The following is a 20099-nucleotide window of genomic DNA, read 5'->3' on the forward strand; positions in this document are numbered from 1 at the left end:
GGAAAAATGTTGTTTAAATTTCCACTTCTATTCTACAATTGAATTTGTTTATGATTGAACGGTTAAGTAGAAACTTGTGATGACTTTTGACTATCAGCTCCAAACTTTTCATTATATTGGCCATGGCTCTCCACTGTGATCCACACTTAACACTGATATTACACTGTAGACAGCAATGATCGGAAATTAAAAAACAAATCAGGAAAGAGTTTTGTTGCACTCCTAAAGGTTTGCTGAGAAATCATCCAAGCAGATATTTGTTTATACACAGGATACAAAAGAGCAGCGCCGCACACTGTTGAGCCTTTATTGCTTTGTTAAATCAAGACCATTATTTGGCTGCACAACAGTGTGTGGACCTCCTCTTTGTTTTATTCTGTAGCTGTGGTTGTTCCTGTATGCTTTGACTGGATGTGCACAGAGACAGTTCATATTCGTAACATTGATTGAAAAGTAAGGAAACATTCAGATGTTTGAGATACTTTAAGTCAAATGTAAAGCACCGTCACCACGTTTGTTTATGCGTTTATGTAAATGAAAACAGACCAACATCAAGACTGAAAAACAGCTTCAAACATCAGCTGGGATTAAATCAAAATGATCAAACTGCATGCAGGATACATGGCACTCTAACTCAACAGCCATCTCACCTATTCCGTACACTGCAAACGTGGGTTTTTAAGAAAGAAAAAAAGGGCATTGTTTTTTAGGAAATTGTACTAGCACCCCTCATTGCTCCACAGGCACAGATGTGTGCCGCCCACTGCTCCTTGCGCCTGGTTTCCGTGTCCACTACAGGTGTGTAATAAGGATGGTTTAAATGTAGAAGTAAAACTCTCTGTTGCTGATTGATGTGTGCACAAATAAGAAACTCTAAGCTATGAATTCTTAAAAATCAGACCACACATTCGAAGTACACTTTTCTTACATGTCAGAATCTCTTTAATTGAGAAAAACACAACTTTCAGTTTTGTTTTTGGTCTGTTTTTTTCTACATGTAAGGAACATTACCCAGTTACACAAATAATAATGTCAAATTTTAAATCAGTTTTAGAATATTTGGCTTATTTCTAGTCGGGCTGTTCCTGCAGCGTAAAAATAAAAGCTAACATGGCAAACACCATTGCAGTCTGAAGGGAGAAAACCCCACATAATATGTTTGTTATTTTGTCCTCTTGGTCCACCTCTCCTTGTGTAACTGTCCTCATATTTCAGGTGGAAATCTAATCAAGGCCGGCCGGAGCCAGACATCTCTGCCTCTCATTACCTGAGGAGGGGGTGATGGATGCAATCGGCGTGGCAATGATGCTGCTGGGGTTGAGGGCAGCGAGCTGCTGCATCTGAACCGCCGCCACCGTGGCAACAGGAGAGAGGTAGGCCGACTGTGCCACCAGGGCCTGCTGCTGCATCAGCTGGAGGACAGAGAGAGCGAGCGAGAGAGAAAGGATGTGATTGAAAGGAGACAAAAGGGTTTTCTGAGTTTGTTTTTGTGAGTGTGCGCCATAAGTGCATGTTTTCTTGAATCTAATCTCGGGGTGGAGCAAAAATGACTCAACATCGGACATTTAGTAAGTGATTTCTGTGGATTAAAAGCACAGGCAGACACACTCTGTCCCCAAATTTCATTATTAATGAGCCTGAATAAAAACAAAAACAAAACAAACAAAGGTTTTATATAACTGCAGTGATTCCAGACAGAGCTCAATTAGAAGTCACTTTAAATTTGAAGGCCACGTCTCTTTATGCTGCTACATAACACAGCGTGACCGTCCTTGGTGACCTTCTCTGTTTGTGCAAACGAGTGCGGACGCTTCACGGTATTTATAATCAAGTCAAGGTAATGATCTGTCTTCAGATCGTGTAGCACGTTCCAGCTCGAAACTGTGAAGGTAAAAAAGGACTGACTACACTTTACGCCATTTGTCATTTTTAGATTTTAGCTGGTTTAAGTAAGGGACAGCAATTTTGTGCACACGTGCAAAGTGAAAATGCTGTCAGGCCTCTGTAAGCATCACAAACTGTTAATGAGCCAAATCTAAAACCATTTGCACTAAATGGTCAATTAGCAAAGACAAGATCAGTATTGTCATCTAGTTTGACATTAACACTCGTGTGTTAATGTCAAACTAGATGACAAAAATCTCACTGTGAAATACAAAAAGCTGAAGGGTGTTTACTTTATGACATAATTTATGGCACTCAAGATAACGTCAGAGAGAGAAGAAAGAAAATAGAGCAAAGAGGAAAGACAGGAGGCGCACATAAAAACAAACTAAAAAGAAACCAAAATGTTATTTATATGCTCAATATATGTGTGTGTGTGTTCCTCACAGCCTGTGTGTAGGCATTGTATGCCCCGAGGTGCAGGGTCATGGGACTGATGACGCCCAGCTGAGAGGCCACCTGCTGCATCCGCCTGAGCCCTCGCTCCTTCTCCGTATCTGCAAACTTTACCACCAGACTGGATGAGGCGCCCTGTGGAGGCAACGTGGAACATTTTCAAATCATCACAAAAAAAAAAGAACAACACATCACCACTTAGCGTGAGGATAACATGGGTAATGATGCATGTGTTGTCCTGGTAATGTAGAATGTCCAAGAGGCAGATTATTTTTATCGTAATTGCCTCCAACAATGTTTGCTCCTGACGATCTTCTCTTCATTAGTTTTTCACAACCAGACAAAAATAAAGCTGAAATTACATCAGAATGTAAATATATCATTTCCAAATCAAGCACTTTTTTTTTCCTTATCAGATTGTGTGATGAGGAGAAAAAAGCATCTCCATCCAAAAAAACAAACAAAAATAACAGAAGGACTTGAATGGATCTACAAAGTTCCTAAATTTCATAAATGCAACAAACTATAGTTTATTTATATACATATATAAAACTTATTACATGATGCACAAGGTTTTGCGGCTCCAGATAAAATATATTTGGGTGGAGAGGGGTCAAAAATGGCTCTTGTGATTCTCGAGGTTGCAGACCCCTAGGGCTAAGGAATATTTTATGTCTTAGTGTCCTCACTAAGACTGCTCTACTAAATGTGTTTGTGTGTGTGTCCAGGTATTACTGATGTTGTGGGGACCTAAACCTGTTTACAGGGTCACATTATGGGGACTTGTCTTCCTTAATGTAAATTATTACATTTTAAGGTGAAGATATGTTTTAAGGTTAGGTTGAGATTAGGGTTAGGGTCAGGATTAGGATTAGGCCAGTAGTAATTGTGGTTAAGGGTTAGAGTAAGTCTCCAGGAAATGAATGAAAGTCAATGCAATGTCCCCTCAAGTCATGAATGTCGAACATGTGTGAGTGTGTGTGTGGGGGTGGGGGACAAAAATGAGAAGCAGTGACTATAAGCTGAGTCACAATGTTGAGTGACTAAATGACTGGATTTGGAGCAGCTGCGTGCGTCTATATTTGAATTCATGTGTAACCACATGTCTGTGTAGTTGGTGTATGTGCACGTGTGCGTCTATCCTTGTGTGTGTGTGTGTGTTTGTGTAGTGGGGACTCACAGGTAAAGTACGACTCCCATGCAGAGTGTTGATGGCCGCCTGAGCCTCTGCATTGCTGTGGAACTTTACGAATGCACACCCTACATATAATGACACACCATTAAAACGTGGACTCACACAATCACACACACACACACACACACACACACACACACAATCTGAAAAAAATGACTTTGCTTTAAAAATACATTAGGAGCCGTCTTACATCTAGCGCTTCATCAGTTATTGAGGCATCATTAAACATGGTCCACAAAACATTCATTGCTTCATCAATCACAGCCCGTAAACCTCCAAACGCATCATTAGCCATGACCCATAAAACCTATTGCACCATTAGTCATGCCTCACACAGCGCACGCAGAAAAAACTAGCATCTGTGTTTGAACTGTCGCCGGATTTTGATTTACATGGCAAATATTATTAGCAGTGTTGTCAGTGACAATTATAATTTGCATTCACATGGCGGTGGCGTGTTGCAGGTCTGACTCTCAAAGACACAAATACACACAAGTGTCCGAGTCACATTTAAACTCATCATGCAAACTCACACTTACAATCTTTAGAGAAGTTGAAAAGCTTGAGACACAGGTGTTTTAGGAAATATATTGGGCTCGTGAAGCTTGTAAATGTGAATTTAGTGCTTTGAAATTGATTGGGTTTTGGCAGTTGAATGACTCTGTGTAAATCAATTAAGATGATGGGTTAAATGTTATTGCATCCATTTAAAGTGAAACACATCCCCAACCTCAAAGGTGGCTAAACATCGCTAACAGGACGTTTAGCATACATATACTACACATAATCAGAAGATGAGGCTTTTTTGGATGTACAACCTTTCACTATATGAAATATTTGAAACACATTATCAGATACAGACAGAAGTCACTGAAAGAAGATGGAGGCTTGTACGAATATGTACAATTTATATAATGAGTAATGTTGTTGTCCTGATTTGGGGCCAAATTACTTTACTCATCGTGCTTTTATCCCGTGTCGTGCTTCAGTTTTAATACTGATACCAATACTGATATCACAAACTCAAGTATCTACCAATACTAGCTCAATACAAGGTTTGTGAAGCTGTTAACAGCACATTTGTGCTGAGTCACTTCAAACACACCATTCTCCAACTGTGTAATAAATATCGTTCTCCCAGTAAAGGAGAAATAAAAAGCCCAAACATGACTCAGCTAAAATGTTTTTGCTGATTTTTATTTCCAATCCAGCGATTTTGACCAGTATCAGACAGATACAGGTGCTGTAATCATGCTTAATCTGTGTCTGTAGAAATGCTGTTGTGTTGCTGTATGTTGTATTAAAGCTTAGTTTATTTGGTATTTCTCTGTTACCTTTGCTGGTGCCGTCAGGCCCGCGGAGCACCGTGCACTCCTCTATGCTGCCGAACGGCTCGAACATCTTTCTCACATCGGTGTCCGTCTGCTGTTTTCCCAGCATGCCCACAAACAGCTTCCTGTCTTCTAAGGGGAAGGAGATTAACCAAGAATGGAAGAGAGAGAGAGCAGGACGATGTGAATGACATCAAAAAAGGGTGGTGATGATTTATGGGGAGAAGTGCCATGTCACCGTCATGGTACATGCAAGAATAATAAAGCAGCAACATGTGTGACATGCAGTTACAGGGCAGGGTGGATGTCAGCCTGTCATACTTTACAGCACCACCAGAGTGCAGTCACATGAACATGTCGACAAAACACTGGCAGCATCTGGCGCTGACTCAAATGTTTGTCACCCTGTGTGTTGTCAGAGGAGCTGCGCCGTCTGTCCACGTCTGTGACGGATCAGAGCAGCGTCTCCGGCGTGTTTGAACCCACTCACTATCAATGTGCACATGTTACCACTACATGTACAGCAGACCTCTCAGGGAAAAACACACACACACACACACACACACACACACAGAAGGCAGTGCGTGTATGGAAATCTGACACAGTGTGATCATGTTGTTGTCTGACTTACATCATGCAAATGCAGGAGAAGATAGTGGCTGTGGCCGTGTTAAACACTCAAATATCTGAGTCTGTTCGCCCGGTAACACGTTGACTTTTGTGATCAGGCAGCGCTGTCATTTATTTTGTTATTTACGCCTGCTCTTTTTCTAATGTGACATGTCAAAAATGTCCCTTTTCCATGTCCTCTAACACAAATTAGAACAAAGACAAAAACCTTGCATGCGTGGAGTAGCTTTTTTCACATTCCCAATGAATTCTTAGACCTTACTTAAGGTGACTAAACCTACCAACGTGGGTCTAATAATGTTCAAACTCATGCTGAATCATTATGTTGATGACTGTGAAACCCTTGTAGCCATTTAAGCGAGATGCTTCGTAGATCTTGAGATTGTGAGACGTCATATTTGCAGGTTATTGAATCTAAAACTGAGTCTTGAAATTGTAGTTTTAGATTAGCATTGATCTTTGGAGGGGTGTGTGGTTTTTGTAAGTCAATATGTTGTTGTTATTGCAGTGGATGTACCTCAACTGATATTCAATTCAAGTCGCTCAAAAGGGCCTGAAAGTAGCTAAAAACAAAATGAACACACACAGTACAACAGACACCATACAACAGATAAAAAAACCCACATGAATCATTTATAAAGTGCATTTTTTTAAGATGTGTACGTTGGTGTAGCTGCACCACTGCTTATACCGGGGCCATTATATTGATTCCTGTGTCACGTTTAGTTCTCTCATCTGACGACTGCTCTCAAAACTCTCCATGTTGTCTGAGTAAGTTAACATTCACAGCAGTTGCTGCGGTTCTGTTTGAGTTGGTGTTGTGTGTCTGAGTGGTGGACAGGTGTCTCTTACCCCCTCTGCTCTCACTGTCAGCTGGCTTCACTTGGATCGGACGGTTCATCTGGAAAGACAAGAGGCGACACGGCACATTAAGTTTAAATACAGGGTGTATATGTAGTTGTTCTGCCCCTCCCCCTCCCTCCCGTCCAAAAGAAGCAATTTAAATCGTTGGCAGCAGTTTGCATTTTATCGAAATGTGGCTATTATTTTATTTTTTTAAATGGCATCTATTATTGCTGTAATGTGACAAAGCAGTGCCTTCAGTCTGCTGTGCTTCATCCTCTACCATTTTCTCCTTTGCATTTTTTTCTGCCTACTACTCTACTCCAGCAAAACTACACCTGACACTGATATTTGGGATATTACATTCACAGTGTCATACAGTCTCTTTCTCTCTTTCTCTCTCCACCTCTTCTCTCTCTAATACTGCTGCCTACCGCTCCTTCTGCCCCCTATCAGACAAAACACACCCATTCGGGATTGGGGAAGTGATAAGATTAAGAACACTCGCCGGCTAATCTGGATTACAGAAGCATGCAGCATCAGAGTGGTGAGAGATTCAGAGAGGCAGAAACAGGGTCTAGAAATACACACACACACACAAATATACATTTATATATAAGAAATAATAAAAGAAGGACAAAGAAAAAGAATTCATCAAAAGACAAGCTGTTGAAATCCCCCCCCTCCCTTTTTCCCTTCACTTCTTCACATTCGTCCTCCTATTTACTCAGAGCACAGCCCTTATATTAAAATGTGCACACATCAGTACGGCGGGCGCCTCAGCTTTTAAAATGTAAAGAGCACGAAGAAACAGTGAAAAGAGGCATTGAATGGAATCAAGAAAAGAATGAAGAAAAGAAGGCAAAAAAGGGAGAAGGGTGGGATTGAGAGGGATTGAGGAGGAAAGGAGCATATGGAGGAAAGGATGGAGGTGGGGGGATGTGTGTGTGTGTGTGTGAGGGAGCGGGTGGAGGAGGTAGGTGAGGTGAGGTGAGACAGCAGCAGAGTGACACTCTGTTAACTGTGGCTTAATGAAGGTCTTAATTATGGAGCCGGTGACATTTCGGCCAGTCACTGTTCCTTTGTCACTGATTGATCTGCTGTGATTGGTCACCAGGAGACACTATTGATCTGGGGTCGCGCTCCACCGACAGGACGGTACATTCACAACACCGCCTCCTCACGACCGCTGAAGCGGCAGCTGAAATATCCCCCACGCCCCCCCCCCCACCCACCAACACCTGCTGCGGTGGCCTCCTGTGTCGCCTCACTCAGAGCGGCCAATTGATTGCACCAATTAACAGGGTGATAGAGGAGACGCAGGGGCAAAGTCTCAAAACCATATTCCAATCACTCAAGCAAATGGGGGGCCTGATCATGCAATTACCACACACTCATTTTTAGTTGAAATGATACTTTTAAGTTCTGTCCTTGAATCAAATTAGATGTAAATTATTATCGGCCCTGAGAGAGCGTTGACATCCTAAAATGAATGCACTGTCAGGTCTTAACAAATATCACCTGCTATTATAATCATTGCTTCTTTTTTGTCCCCACTGTCACCTCTCATGTTATTTGTATACACAAGACATCAATGACAGTATTAATTACCACTAAACAATACTATACATTTATTCAAAACATCTGCTAATGAAATTAGATTGAGGACATGCAGACGTCCAATACTGGGTCTTTTTAATGCACTCTCTATGTTTTATGGCCCTTTCAGTAGAAATAAATACTAACTATCGGCCTGTGATTACGATTTAACATTTACATCCTGCTTTCTCAGCTTTTTATTCATTATATTTGAAAAGAAGTGTCCCTCGTTTCGTAAATACATATGTTCTAAGGATGGAAAGAACAGCCAATAATTGTGAAATACGTATATAAGGAGCAGCTTACAGCAACAACTAAATAATACATTTTAATTTAATATTCGTCGACCTCTACATGTGGTCATACACAACAAAGTATCTAATCTAATATTTTAAACACCTTTCAATGCAGGATTTTTATAGATAATGTAGTACAAACACATGAAAGCTACATCTTTAGAAAACACTGAGAACAGGACCTTGGTGTCCTTGGTGGCTGCGTGTGTACGTGCAACAAAGTCTCCAGATCTACAATAAAACCTCACTCATTTGTTGCCGCTCTAACACAAAGATAAAGGATAATTTATTGGGAAATATCTAGCGCCTTGAGGCAGTGGTTTCATGACATCCTGCGGTAATCCCATGTTTGAATGACGCCTGTAAAAAAAAACCCATGGCCCCTATTTCAGAGCAGGAAGACAAACGGTGAAGGCCGTGGTGGCGGTGATAAGGAAAGGAGCAGCAGATGGCTCAGGAGATGGGAATTAGAATATACAAGAGGGAAAACAGTGAGAAGTGGAGGCATCAAGGCTGTGCCACTTCACATCAGCACGGCAACCGGACCCACTGCTCTGACGAAAGACCACGCTCGTATGGCCATCGTCATGACAACCCCGCTGATGAGAACCCCACATCAGGAAAACAAGGATGCTCTGAACGCTGTGCAGAGGAGACGGGGTTGCAAAACAAATGAGGAGGACAAAGAGTGCTTCTAGGTCGAGAGATAGGAGGATTAGATGTTTGAGGAGGGGCAAGGAGGTGAAAAAAAAGAAAGAAAAAAGAAAGACACCGAACAAAAAAAAGAAAAAAAGGGGGATGATGGAGGGAGCGTTCGCGCCTGTTGAATGTTGGCGCTGCCTGAAGAGCAGATGCAGAAGCAGGGAGGAAAATATCTCCCTCCTAAGCCTAAACCACTAACAAACACTTTACAGTAATTTGCTCTCTCCCCTCCTCCTCCTGTTGCTCTCCTCCCTCCCCTTTCTCTTTCGGGCTTGTTTACAAAAACAGTCGCACACTGTGAACAGACAACGCACAGGCACAACCTGCCTGATCAACAGCCCATTTTATCACTGTGTCTCTGCTGTTTGATTTCCTCCTCTCCCTCTGTGATCCATCTCTGAACACACAGCACAGATATTATTAAAAAAAAGCCACCTTTAGACTAAACACACATCCGTTATAACCACACACACACACACACACACACACGCTCTCTCTCTCTCTCTTTGCTCCTGTCGGTCACAGCAACATGAGCACACATCCACACATACTTAATCTTTTCTCTCCGTGATGCCACAGGGGATTTTGCAAGGATTATGAGATATTAAATCCATAGATTATCCAATCAAATCACAGCTCGACCCCTTCACCATAATGCATGACTCCCCCACCCCCCAGTGCCATCAACGTCCATATACACTGAGAGGAAGTCACTCCAGTGTCAATGCATTTTCTGCTACTACAGCAACAGAAAGTGCCATTTAAAGCCTGGAGTGAGTCAAGCATATTGATGACAGAATATTTTTTCTTCCCTTTTGGTTACAACCTGTAGAGTTAATGATAATCTCTGTGCTTGCAGCTCAACACAACCAGCGATGTCAGGTCTCTATAGCAGCGTGCTGCTGTGTGAGGTTGACACATTTCTTGTCGTGTGTGTTTTCCACTCCCAATTTCCATCCATTTCTCTTGTCTGCCCTGAAAAGCGGGCGACGCTGAATGGCGAATTTATCAGCAGAGACCATCTCTCCTGCTCTTTCAACAACGTTTACAGCAGAGAGAGTTGGAGGTCTGTATGTGTGTGTGTGTGTGTGTGTATTTAATGGAGGGGGGGGGCACAAAGACAATCTACCATCTTCGCCTCCCCTCCGCTCCATCACACAGCGCTGGTCATTGCATCGTGCCGGTCGCCAAGCAACCTGGCATCCCTCATCCCAGCCGTCTCCAGGCAACGAGACCTGCGACCGTAATCAACCTGCCACCTCCCGCCTCCCCCTACCCACCCCCTCTCCTCCTGTTCTGCTCCTCTCCATTCTCTGTTGCTTTCGCTTCTCGCTTCTCCATCACAAATGCACTTATGCTGGGACACACTTGTGAATTCACCTGGGGGGGAAAAGAAGAAGCACAGGTGGAAATTGGTATATTCACAGGCCAAAAAAAGATAAAAAGAGAGAGAGAGAGAGATATGAACAGAACTGTACAATTGTGAAATCGCACAAGGAGTCGAAACAATAGCGGAGACGGGGACGAAAGAAAGCAGAGATGCATTTATACGGAATGTTCGTGTTGCCACACGTGGATGCACACACAGATGCGCACATACATGGGTGGGTAAGCACACAAAGCAGAGAGAAACTCTACCGTCTCCTGAAAGCAGACAGTTACTGAATCAATCAAACACAAAGAGACTGACAGCACAAGGCTTGTACAGTTCAATAATATTTAATCAATGATCCTGTCTTTAGTGTCAAAGCTGCTTCCCAATGTTGTCTCCCACTAAAACGCTGTTCAATAGTCTGTCCAGCATCAGGACCAACCTGACATTTAACTTCTTCTTCTTTTTTTTTCAGACAGCAACAACAGGAATCCCTCAAAGTGGAGAAACAGAATATCAAAGAGAAGATTTCTTACAACAGTGGAGTCAACTCTCAATTGTTTTCTTCTGGCTCTTAAATATTCATGTCAAGTGTTGTTTGACTCGACTCAGTGGAGCAGAGGGGAGAAAGAACTGAATCACGGACAGAGCTCAGCGTGTGTGTGTGTGTCCAGATTGTCCCACTTTTGATTCAACTCATTTTATTTGTGTTTCACACACTTTGACCACCGCAGTGCAGGGTATACATGCTTACGCCATGACTTGCAACAGAGTTCGAGGAGCATGATGAGTTTTGTGGCATCCTCTTTACACTTTGTGTGCATTCGCCTACCATATGCAAGGTACACACACACACACACACACATACACAAACACACCAACCCCCAAAACACTCAATTTCTCAGAGACAGATGTCTGTATTTAAGCTGATAAACACGCTGCATCAATGCACCTCCAACCCCCTTCACCCTCACCGCCACCCACTGTTCATTATGTCAAACTTTCATTCATCTCTTCCTGCCCTCCCCCACCCTCAATCATAGTCCCACCCCTCCTTCATTTATCCAATTTCTCTCTCATTCACACCCATTTACCACGTCTGTAAATCTAATCTGCATTCATCATTACAGTCCCCCCAGAGTGACGTACGAAGAACAGGCCCTTTTTTTTTTTGTTGTTGTCAGTCAGCGCGGCCGGTCCTGCGTCGTCCCGATTGCGTGTTGATATGCATGAATTATGCAAATGAATCAATGCCAGATACATTCATCAAGTGAGCACATACGCTGTGAGGCACACTAATTGCTATCATCCTCATCATCTCTGCAACTGAGTGACGGCGACATACAGGCGGTATATTATATGTAGAAGCCCTGATTTATTTTCAGGTACATAACATAACATGTTCACTGTGGCCCCGTAAGAAAATCTGAGCTTCTACTTTGTGTTATCCGCATATTTTTTGGCTTGTTACATATGAAATAATTTTTTTTTGACCTACTTATCAGTGTTTCATATTAAAAAGGGACAAGGATTGAATAAATCTACACTCCAAAAGAAGACTATAAACCACCCTGGAACTGATCATAAGCCCCCATGTGTCAGCTGAATGTTTACTCAGACATTAAAGGCACAAATTACAACATTCTGGCAACTTCCCATCTCATATCCTGCATAAAAAGCCCTGGCTATATTTAGCATATGCATTATTTCAGACTATTGATAAAAACCGCTCTGCTCCGCCTGGGTCCTTATGGCTGAGCAAATGTCAAGCTTAGTCAGATGTTCCACTCACAGAGGGATCTTTCCTCTTATATAGGCAGCTTAAACACAGAAGGCCTCGCGGCACAGATTTCACTCTCTCTCTCTGACACACACACACACACACACACACACATGCTCGCTCGCTCTCTCTCTCTCACTGAGAGCAGATAGTGAATAAATAAACCACAGAGGAGCTCATGATAAACCCAACAACTTCCATCCATCCATGCATCTGTACGTCCATGTCCGCGGATGTGTACTCGCCACAAAAAAACACATGCACGCAAAAGCAAACAGACAGTTAGGCTGTGCACACACACGCATGCGCGCACACACACGCACACAAAAGCACACACTCGTCATTAAACCCTGTTAGTGTGAACACCTGCCCTCCCTTCCCCCGCTGCAAATGCAAATACACACCAAACATACACACACACACACACACACAGATATAGGTCTATCTCACTTGGGCACAGTCACATTATTAAATAGTTATTGCATATAAAATATTAACAGTGAGGCATTGTTGCAAATATTAATTCAAGTATAAGTGAGTGTTGATGAGGAGCAATTTATTGTGTTTCTGTTCATGCTAATGTGAGTTGTAGCACAGCAACTTATTGACTGATTAAAGAAAACCTTTTATATTTTAGGTGATAAAATGTTTGTATTTTACAAGTGTGATTTTACAAGTGTGACAGTTTATGAAAAGATTGATTCCACTGTCACATAGGGCTATAAATTCTGTTCTAATACAAAGCTGTTAGCTTAGCATTAGATAGAGCTAACAAACAATGGAGCTAACAGCTTAGCTTCATAGGGGTATGGGCTTGTTGTGGTGGAGGAAGGCTTTATGCTCTTTATGCTAAGCTAACTTCATATCTGTCATCCAGACACAAGCTTGGATTCAATTCTCTCAGTAAAAAATCTGAGCAATAAGCATTTAACCACACTTACACAAATGTCAAATCTCCATTATTGTTCTTAGCATTTGGTCTCTAAAATGTCAGTTTCACTTGTCCTTGACATCTTAAAATGTCTTTCTTTGTCTGAGCGACGGTGCAAGACCAGAATATATCAATTTATTATCATACAATCCTCAGAAAATCATACAAAAAGAGTGAGTTTTAGCAATTAGCTCTTTTTCTTTCTTTTTCTGGAAAATAACGACAGATTCTTTTCTCTTTTTTTGTGAATACGGACTACCTACTGACCCTCAACGAGAAGCAGCATCATGACTCAAACATTCAGCTCATTCAACAAAGTTATTGTCACATCAGCTGACCTTATAGAGCTGGACAACACAACCTGAGACGGCGCAGATATAAAGAGAAAAGAGAGAGTGGAGATGACGGAGCTAGATGTCTTCGCAGAGCAGAATGAGAATAGAACTCACTACATGAATGTTTTCTCTTCACAACCCCCTATTTTCACACATCCTCTCAGAAACTGTTTAACTGTTCCTGCCTTGTTTCTCTCCTTTTTTTTTTTCAAATGCATAATTCTCTCACTTTCTTTCCTCGCGTTCAGCTGAATGTGCTTTTGACACCGTGTCTCCTCCTCCTCTCTCTCACCTGAAGTTACATATAAGACCAGGTGCCCCTCTGATACAACCATCTGTTCACTCCTGCCTCACTTCTTTTCTCTCTCCCTTTATCTTACGCTTTTCTTTCTTCTTTTCCTTTGTTCTAGTGAAATACGGAGGAGAAAGAAAGTCTGACTGTTATTTCCCGGAAAGGAGAATTGCTTAAAAAAAAAAAAGGAAAAGAAAAGGAAAAAAAGCCGAGTGCTGAGTGTTAATGACATCCTTCAGCTTTCGATACATTCAGGTGTGCTTTCATTTTAGCTTTCTCCTCTCACTCATATAATTGCTTTCATGTTATTTCTTTTGTATCACCCCGGCCATGAGATGCCAAAGTTAATTATTCTTTGGCAGTGCAGGTGCAATTAGATGACAATTACCCCACAGCTGGTAGCAGGGGTGGGAAGCAGCTCTTGTCCGTGTGGGCGTGTATGGAGCTAATAAGATGGTTTTTGTCTTTTTTTTCTTTTTTTTTCCTCCATGTGTCAGTGGAGGGGGAGGGCGAACGAAGGAGGGTTTAGCTTGTTCCACACAGCTTAGAAGCTTAGAGGTAAGAGGTTGTGAGTGAGGAGGAGAGCCGCTGGTGTAGAGACACAGGGGGGGAAATGGCTTTAGCCGTGGGGCATTGGGATCCTGCTGATCCCCTACGAGAGGTCAAGAAGGTCACGCTACTGTCACGCTAACAATAGGATTTCATTTGTTGCCACCCTCATACCAGTCTGTCCTTTCAAACTGCCTCTGCACCCCGTAGTGTCCCCCTCCCTGCAATTACCACACTGTGCTCTGCTGCTGCTGAAATGATTCATCAATTGACAGAAAATTCCCGAAATCAGTGATGTCAGAAAAAAAAGAAAAACACTGATTTTCAATGGTTAAATCAATTACCGAATGCGTTAATCATCGATTTGTTTTTCAATTAGCTGTCCGTCTATATTATTTATAAAATACAGATCACAGTTTGCCGCTGTGACAGTGCAGAGACAAAGAAAACCAACAGATCGGCACGCTGAAAAAGCTGTAGGCAGAAAGTGATTTGCCATTTTGTTTGAAAAATTATGGTTCACACTAGGCCTAAATATCTAACTGTAGATTTACAAGAGCTGGATTTGTGTTATAACTTCAAGTCAAGCGTCTGTTAAATATTTACAGGTACTGCTACAGAACAAAATGGAGAATTGTGACATAAGATACCATCAAATATTAACTACTATACCAGAATGCAAGGGTGATAACATCCTCTTAACATCCTCTCTCGTGTATTGCAGTTTTAATTGGCATAGAACATGGATCATTCAAATCATAAGCTTTAAATGTAGCCTTTGCAAATTGCAAATTGCAAATTGCGTTGTTTCAATTTGTAAATTTCAATTTGAAAGCGATTCATTGTTCAGCCCTAATTCAAACCATTAATCAGTGATGAAAAATCCTTTTCTGTCAATCCACTATTTGATTTAAAAGCAATTAATACATAAAACAAATCCGCTCCAGCTACTCAAAAGTGAATATTTGTTGGCTTTGTTTAGTCTTTCATGATATTACTGTTCTGTAGGACAGAAAGTACAGAGAGCAATCTGACCATATCGTCGGCCAATTAATTGATTATCCAAGAAAAAAAACCCCACACACAACTTGACAATGAATCAATATAGTAAATGATAGTTATTTGCAGCCTGTTTTCCTTTGTCACCACACGTGTTTCCTCACTCTTCCCTTAAAAACTACAGCCATAAGCTGTCATTCCAAAAGAAGAATGGCAAAAAAAAAGAAAAGAAGTGAATCACAATGAATGTAGATTTCAACAGAAATAACCAAAAGGAAACAGGGTCAACGGCTTGTTAGTAAAAAGAGGAAGCAGCAGCAAGTCTGGGAGCGCACTCTGTCTCAGTAATTCCTTGCCTTGTCGCCTTGTCTCTCATACACTCAGTTATTATGGAGACGTGGCTGTCATGTCATATTTAGCTCTGGAAATGTCATTTGGCAGCACACCTGCTGCCTGGCTATGCTAATAAAGCTAGGTTTAACTTTGATTAGAATTCAGAGGGAGAAAGAAAGGGGAGACGCAGAGAGAGAGAGAGAGAGAGAGAGAGAAACATCAGAGAGAATTGAACTGGCAAAGCCAATCCAGAAGCGAACCTCATAGCTGTCTCTTTCAACCTGTGACATGTAGCGAGATGACTCATGCCTCAGCTGGATGGATGTGTCTGGATGCATCACATATGAAACATAAGAGGGAGAGCAGCCTCTGACCTTTATTGGAGCACTGGAGCTAAAGGGGGAAGTTGGCCTGGCATGTCAAACTTGGTTAATTTTCCTTTTTGCCCACGTGTGCTTGGGTACAGATAGTCGGGAATGACAGTAATTCTGCTGCTTCTTCTTTTTTCTTCCACAAATGTGATTGCAAGATTTTGAGGATTTACAACCAGAAATGCACAGATGTCACCGGCAACAAGGCTGCTAGTGGAGGATTTCAGCTGTCAATCATACATATGTGCCAAGCTCTATCTTCTATTCTCCTCTAATTGGGAAGATGATTTCCAAATGTAATGCTCTATTGAAGAAAACCTGAAACTAGAGATTCGAGACTCCTCATGAAATTGTTTACTGACGTTATAAATAAAGTGAGTCTTTTTGACATAGACGTCCATTCAAAGGGAGTTCTTTTTCCAGCCAGGGAAGTCGCCCCCTGGTGGCTATTCAGTACGTTCTTATTTCCTGATTTGCCTCACCGAGCAATGTTGTGGACTTGGAAACGGACAACAAGGTACTCACCCCTGGTAGTGTCTTCTGCTCATGCAGTGCATTCTGGGCTTTGAGGGCGGACTCGCGTGCACAGTATGTCAGGAAGGCACATCCTGCAAACACAAAATATAAAGGACGAAGGTTAGCAAACATCAGCATGTGTTTTTATCGTGGACGTGCACAGAAAGACCCCAGGTGCCCGCTTGCCTTCTGACAAGGTACATTTTAAATTACCGTTTGTCCCATTGCACTCATTCTCACATCAAAGTGTGCAATAAAAAAATGGCATTTGTGTTGGAATATGTAAATAAGTACAGCCACTGTAATGTTCCTATGTTTTTTTATTTATATTATTATTTTTATTATAATATAACAATAATTATGTGGAGGTGCCCTTTTCCCTCTTGAGCCCCTGTCCACTGAAATGTCTGTGCACACTACTGATGTTTCAGGTCAGCTTCATATTCCACATACACTGCAAAAAAAACCCACAAAATGTTGTTGTTGTTATTCATCATGCCATTGATTCGATAAGCTCATGTAAAGTCACAATATTTATTCCACTCCACATTTGCCTACAGTTTTCACCCAGATCTCGTACTGATGAAGGGAGAGAGAGAAGGAGAGAGCTGGACTGCTGTGTTAAGTGTTCTCCGGCACATCCTGAAGATTCTTAATGGAGATAAGTTAAGGCCTGGACACTGTGGTGCACTATGCATGTGTGAAAATGAACCATGCTTTCACAGCTGAATGAATCCTGCATTGTCATCTTGGAATATGACTGAAAAAAACATGCTCATTCAGTATATTTAGGTCGTCATCGGAGCTCTTTTTTTTTTTTCCCCTCACATATTGTTGTTAAAACCTAGACCTGAGCAACTCAAACAATGCAGATCATCATAACACTGCCCACACAGGCACAAAGAAAAAAATAGTATGTGACTTTTTTTTGTTTGTTTGTTTTTGGCTGGGCAGCGTATATTCTCAGTGTTGGCACTGTCATGTTATTTTAATTCAAACTCAGTTGAATGTTTGCCCTGAAGCCCTGCAGGCAGAGACATCACTGTGTTGTTATAAATATGATCTGATATACGTGCTGTGCTTTGGATTTATTTAACAGTGTCTTTTTCAGACCATGATGGGTCTAATAATGGCCATCATTATTGTATGTCTTTAAATCTACATTTAAAAAGATGACAATGGCCAACTTTATTTTGTTAAACAGCACAGGGGATCTCTGGGATTATTAAATCATAATACCTGGAGACAACTCAGACACAGGCAGTTTGAATTACTATTTAATATCATGCTGTTTAGGCAAAATGTATGCAGTTGCACATAATAGAGAAAGGCTTTCATTAACCTTTAGGGCTTCCACAAATCATGAATATGTAAATGTATGCAGAATAGGTGTTGTAGGTGTTAGAGGACTGGTACCACCTGGACCCATACGTCTCCCACATGACTGATGGTTTATGTGGATTTATAAAGGCCTTTTGTTTCCTCTGCTCACATTTGCATTAGAAATGACAGCTAGGGTCATTGTTTAGCGTGGATCACTTCAGCAACTTAACCCCAAACCTGATAACATGTATCAAGTAAAAAAAAACACCTATGGACAGATACCTTTCCGGTAATTATTCTTTTCCCATACGTAGAGTACTAACATACACACTTATCAATGAATTCTTCCGTGTGATCAAGTTGATTTTTGTGAGGAAACAATAAAAAGGTTAATAGTATTGTACAGTATGTGCTGCAGGAGTAGACATAAACTGCGCAGACAAATTGCACGTGTGTGCTCAATTGTTTCTGGGGTTTGTTTTTTTTAACAAAATTCTTCTGTTTTCACACGTCCATTGTTGTAATGCACAGAGTTAGTCTCTTGTGCACAGAGGAGAAGGTTCAACGCTGAGCTGGCTCGCGGCAAAAAAAAACCAAACCTTTTCATGTCTATAGTCAGAACACTACACTCAACGATCACTTGAACTGCAGCTTATAAAGTGTGAGAATATAGTGGAAAACATACAACAACACTGCACTTTTATACTGCATGTGCTCAAATCTATGAAAGAGCAAAGGAAATTGCCTTTTACAAATACGAGTGTTGGCCCAATTCTGATATTATGTTTGATTTTGACTTTTAAAATGAATCAAATGATGTTGATTCAGCTTGAAAACACTTGTTGTTAACCCACATCATTACTTTTTTTTCCCTATAACAAAGTCTGGCTGACCGATTTGTGAAGATATAAACATTTTTATCCTCACAGATATGTTTAAAGAGGCCCCAGAGGTGCTTAATGAAAAAGAGCCTGATAATTACAGGGAAAAATATGTCACAACGTATGATTATAAGCATTGTTGTCACCACTACATTGCCATGAAAGAATTCACACCACATTTTTGCCCCAGACTTCGCTCCGGGACTAAATCTGGGTCCTTACCTTTGTGCATCCCTGTATATTTATCCTTTATCACCGTCAACTCATAGATCTTTCCAAACTGCTCGAAGATGGGCTTCAGGTCCTTCTCCTCCAGATTTCGGGGTATCTGCCCGATGAAGAGCTTGATTGCGTCAGGCTCCTTCATTGAGAAGTCTGGGGAGGAAGAATAACACACACAAACACACAGAGGGAGAGAGAGAGGGAGAGAGGGAGAGGGAGAGAGAGAGAGAGCGGAGGCGGTCAGGAGGAGCAGACAGGAGCCTGCAGGCTTAAATTCACACTGCACAGGAGGTGCAAACAGGAGGCTGGAGATGGAGGTGCAGATGGGAACATTCAGTGACACTGGGATGCTGAAATATTAGTTTCTACTCCCTCAGAGAGACACCAGGCTTAAATCTCTCACAGATCGAGGAGAAAAGAACACACGTCACGATATAAAATGGATGTAAGAATCAAAATTAACCATCTGCCATGAATTCTCTGCGTACTGTGACAGACATGTTTCAGTATGAAGTAAAGCAGTCAGCCATACCATAAAGTTGTTGTTTTTGTACACACAAATATATATATATACATTATAAGAGAGTTGTTAAATAAAACGCATTTAGTGGTTGGTTACTTATCAGTATCACATGCGCACTAATTAAGAATGACCTCATTTGTTTTAGTTGAGTTGGGTGAAGTTCAGGATACAAACAAGTGATTGTTTAATGAAGACATAAACAAGTCTTAAATGTTATATGTAGGAAATAATAATAATAATTATTAAAAGAATATAACAGTGGAAATGTTGATGAGCAACTGTGCAAAGCAGTTCTACATGATCAGACAGGACGTTGAGAGCGATAACTGGGTTTATAAGCACAGCAGTGATTTTTTTTGACACTACTTCAAACAGCTCATTTGCATTCAATGCTAAATTAGGGCAGATAAATCTAATAACTTCCATATTCTTGGGCTGAGATTAAATATTCCCATTGAATATTCATGAGTCATACATACACACAGCTAAGTTATGACCTATTCTCTTTGTCAGCGTGGAGAGGATGAAACCATTCAGGTCACATCATTGTAAATAATAGTACACACCTTCGTAGTGAGTGTGCACACTGGAAAACACACACACACACACACACACGCACACTGGCATGATGATGTGTGCGTGTGTGTGTGTCAGCACAGCTGGAACCTGCGTGCGCTCTCTTTGTCATCAGCAACAACAATGACCCCGACACGATTTCACAACATTTGAGCAGAAA

At 41.4% G+C, this 20099-nt stretch overlaps 1 protein-coding gene across 6 annotated transcripts in view; it reads right to left on the reverse strand.

Moving 5' to 3' along the window:
* The window catches only part of celf3a (cugbp, Elav-like family member 3a), a 43580-nt gene that overhangs the window by 6710 nt on the left and 16771 nt on the right, over nucleotides 1–20099 (reverse strand). For 2 of the 6 annotated variants that reach the window (XR_006362500.1, XM_044053420.1), the window contains exons 4-11: nucleotides 18841–18993; nucleotides 16424–16506; nucleotides 6349–6397; nucleotides 4870–4998; nucleotides 3521–3600; nucleotides 2332–2475; nucleotides 1268–1412; nucleotides 651–662 (exon numbers count right to left, since the gene is read on the reverse strand). Coding sequence is in view for 5 of the 6 variants with exons in the window: in XM_044053420.1 (XP_043909355.1) it covers nucleotides 651–662; nucleotides 1268–1412; nucleotides 2332–2475; nucleotides 3521–3600; nucleotides 4870–4998; nucleotides 6349–6397; nucleotides 16424–16506; nucleotides 18841–18985 (787 nt within the window). In the remaining variant the exon portion in view is untranslated. Of the gene's footprint in view, nucleotides 1–650; nucleotides 663–1267; nucleotides 1413–2331; nucleotides 2476–3520; nucleotides 3601–4869; nucleotides 4999–6348; nucleotides 6398–6594; nucleotides 6803–6847; nucleotides 6904–16423; nucleotides 16507–18840; nucleotides 18994–20099 lie in introns of those variants that run through there. The other 4 variants (XM_044053422.1, XM_044053421.1, XM_044053424.1 and 1 more) reach the window with 4 other exon arrangements.

The sequence above is a fragment of the Solea senegalensis genome, linkage group LG20 (genome assembly GCF_019176455.1).
Source record: "Solea senegalensis isolate Sse05_10M linkage group LG20, IFAPA_SoseM_1, whole genome shotgun sequence".
NCBI classification, from domain to species: domain Eukaryota; kingdom Metazoa; phylum Chordata; class Actinopteri; order Pleuronectiformes; family Soleidae; genus Solea; species Solea senegalensis.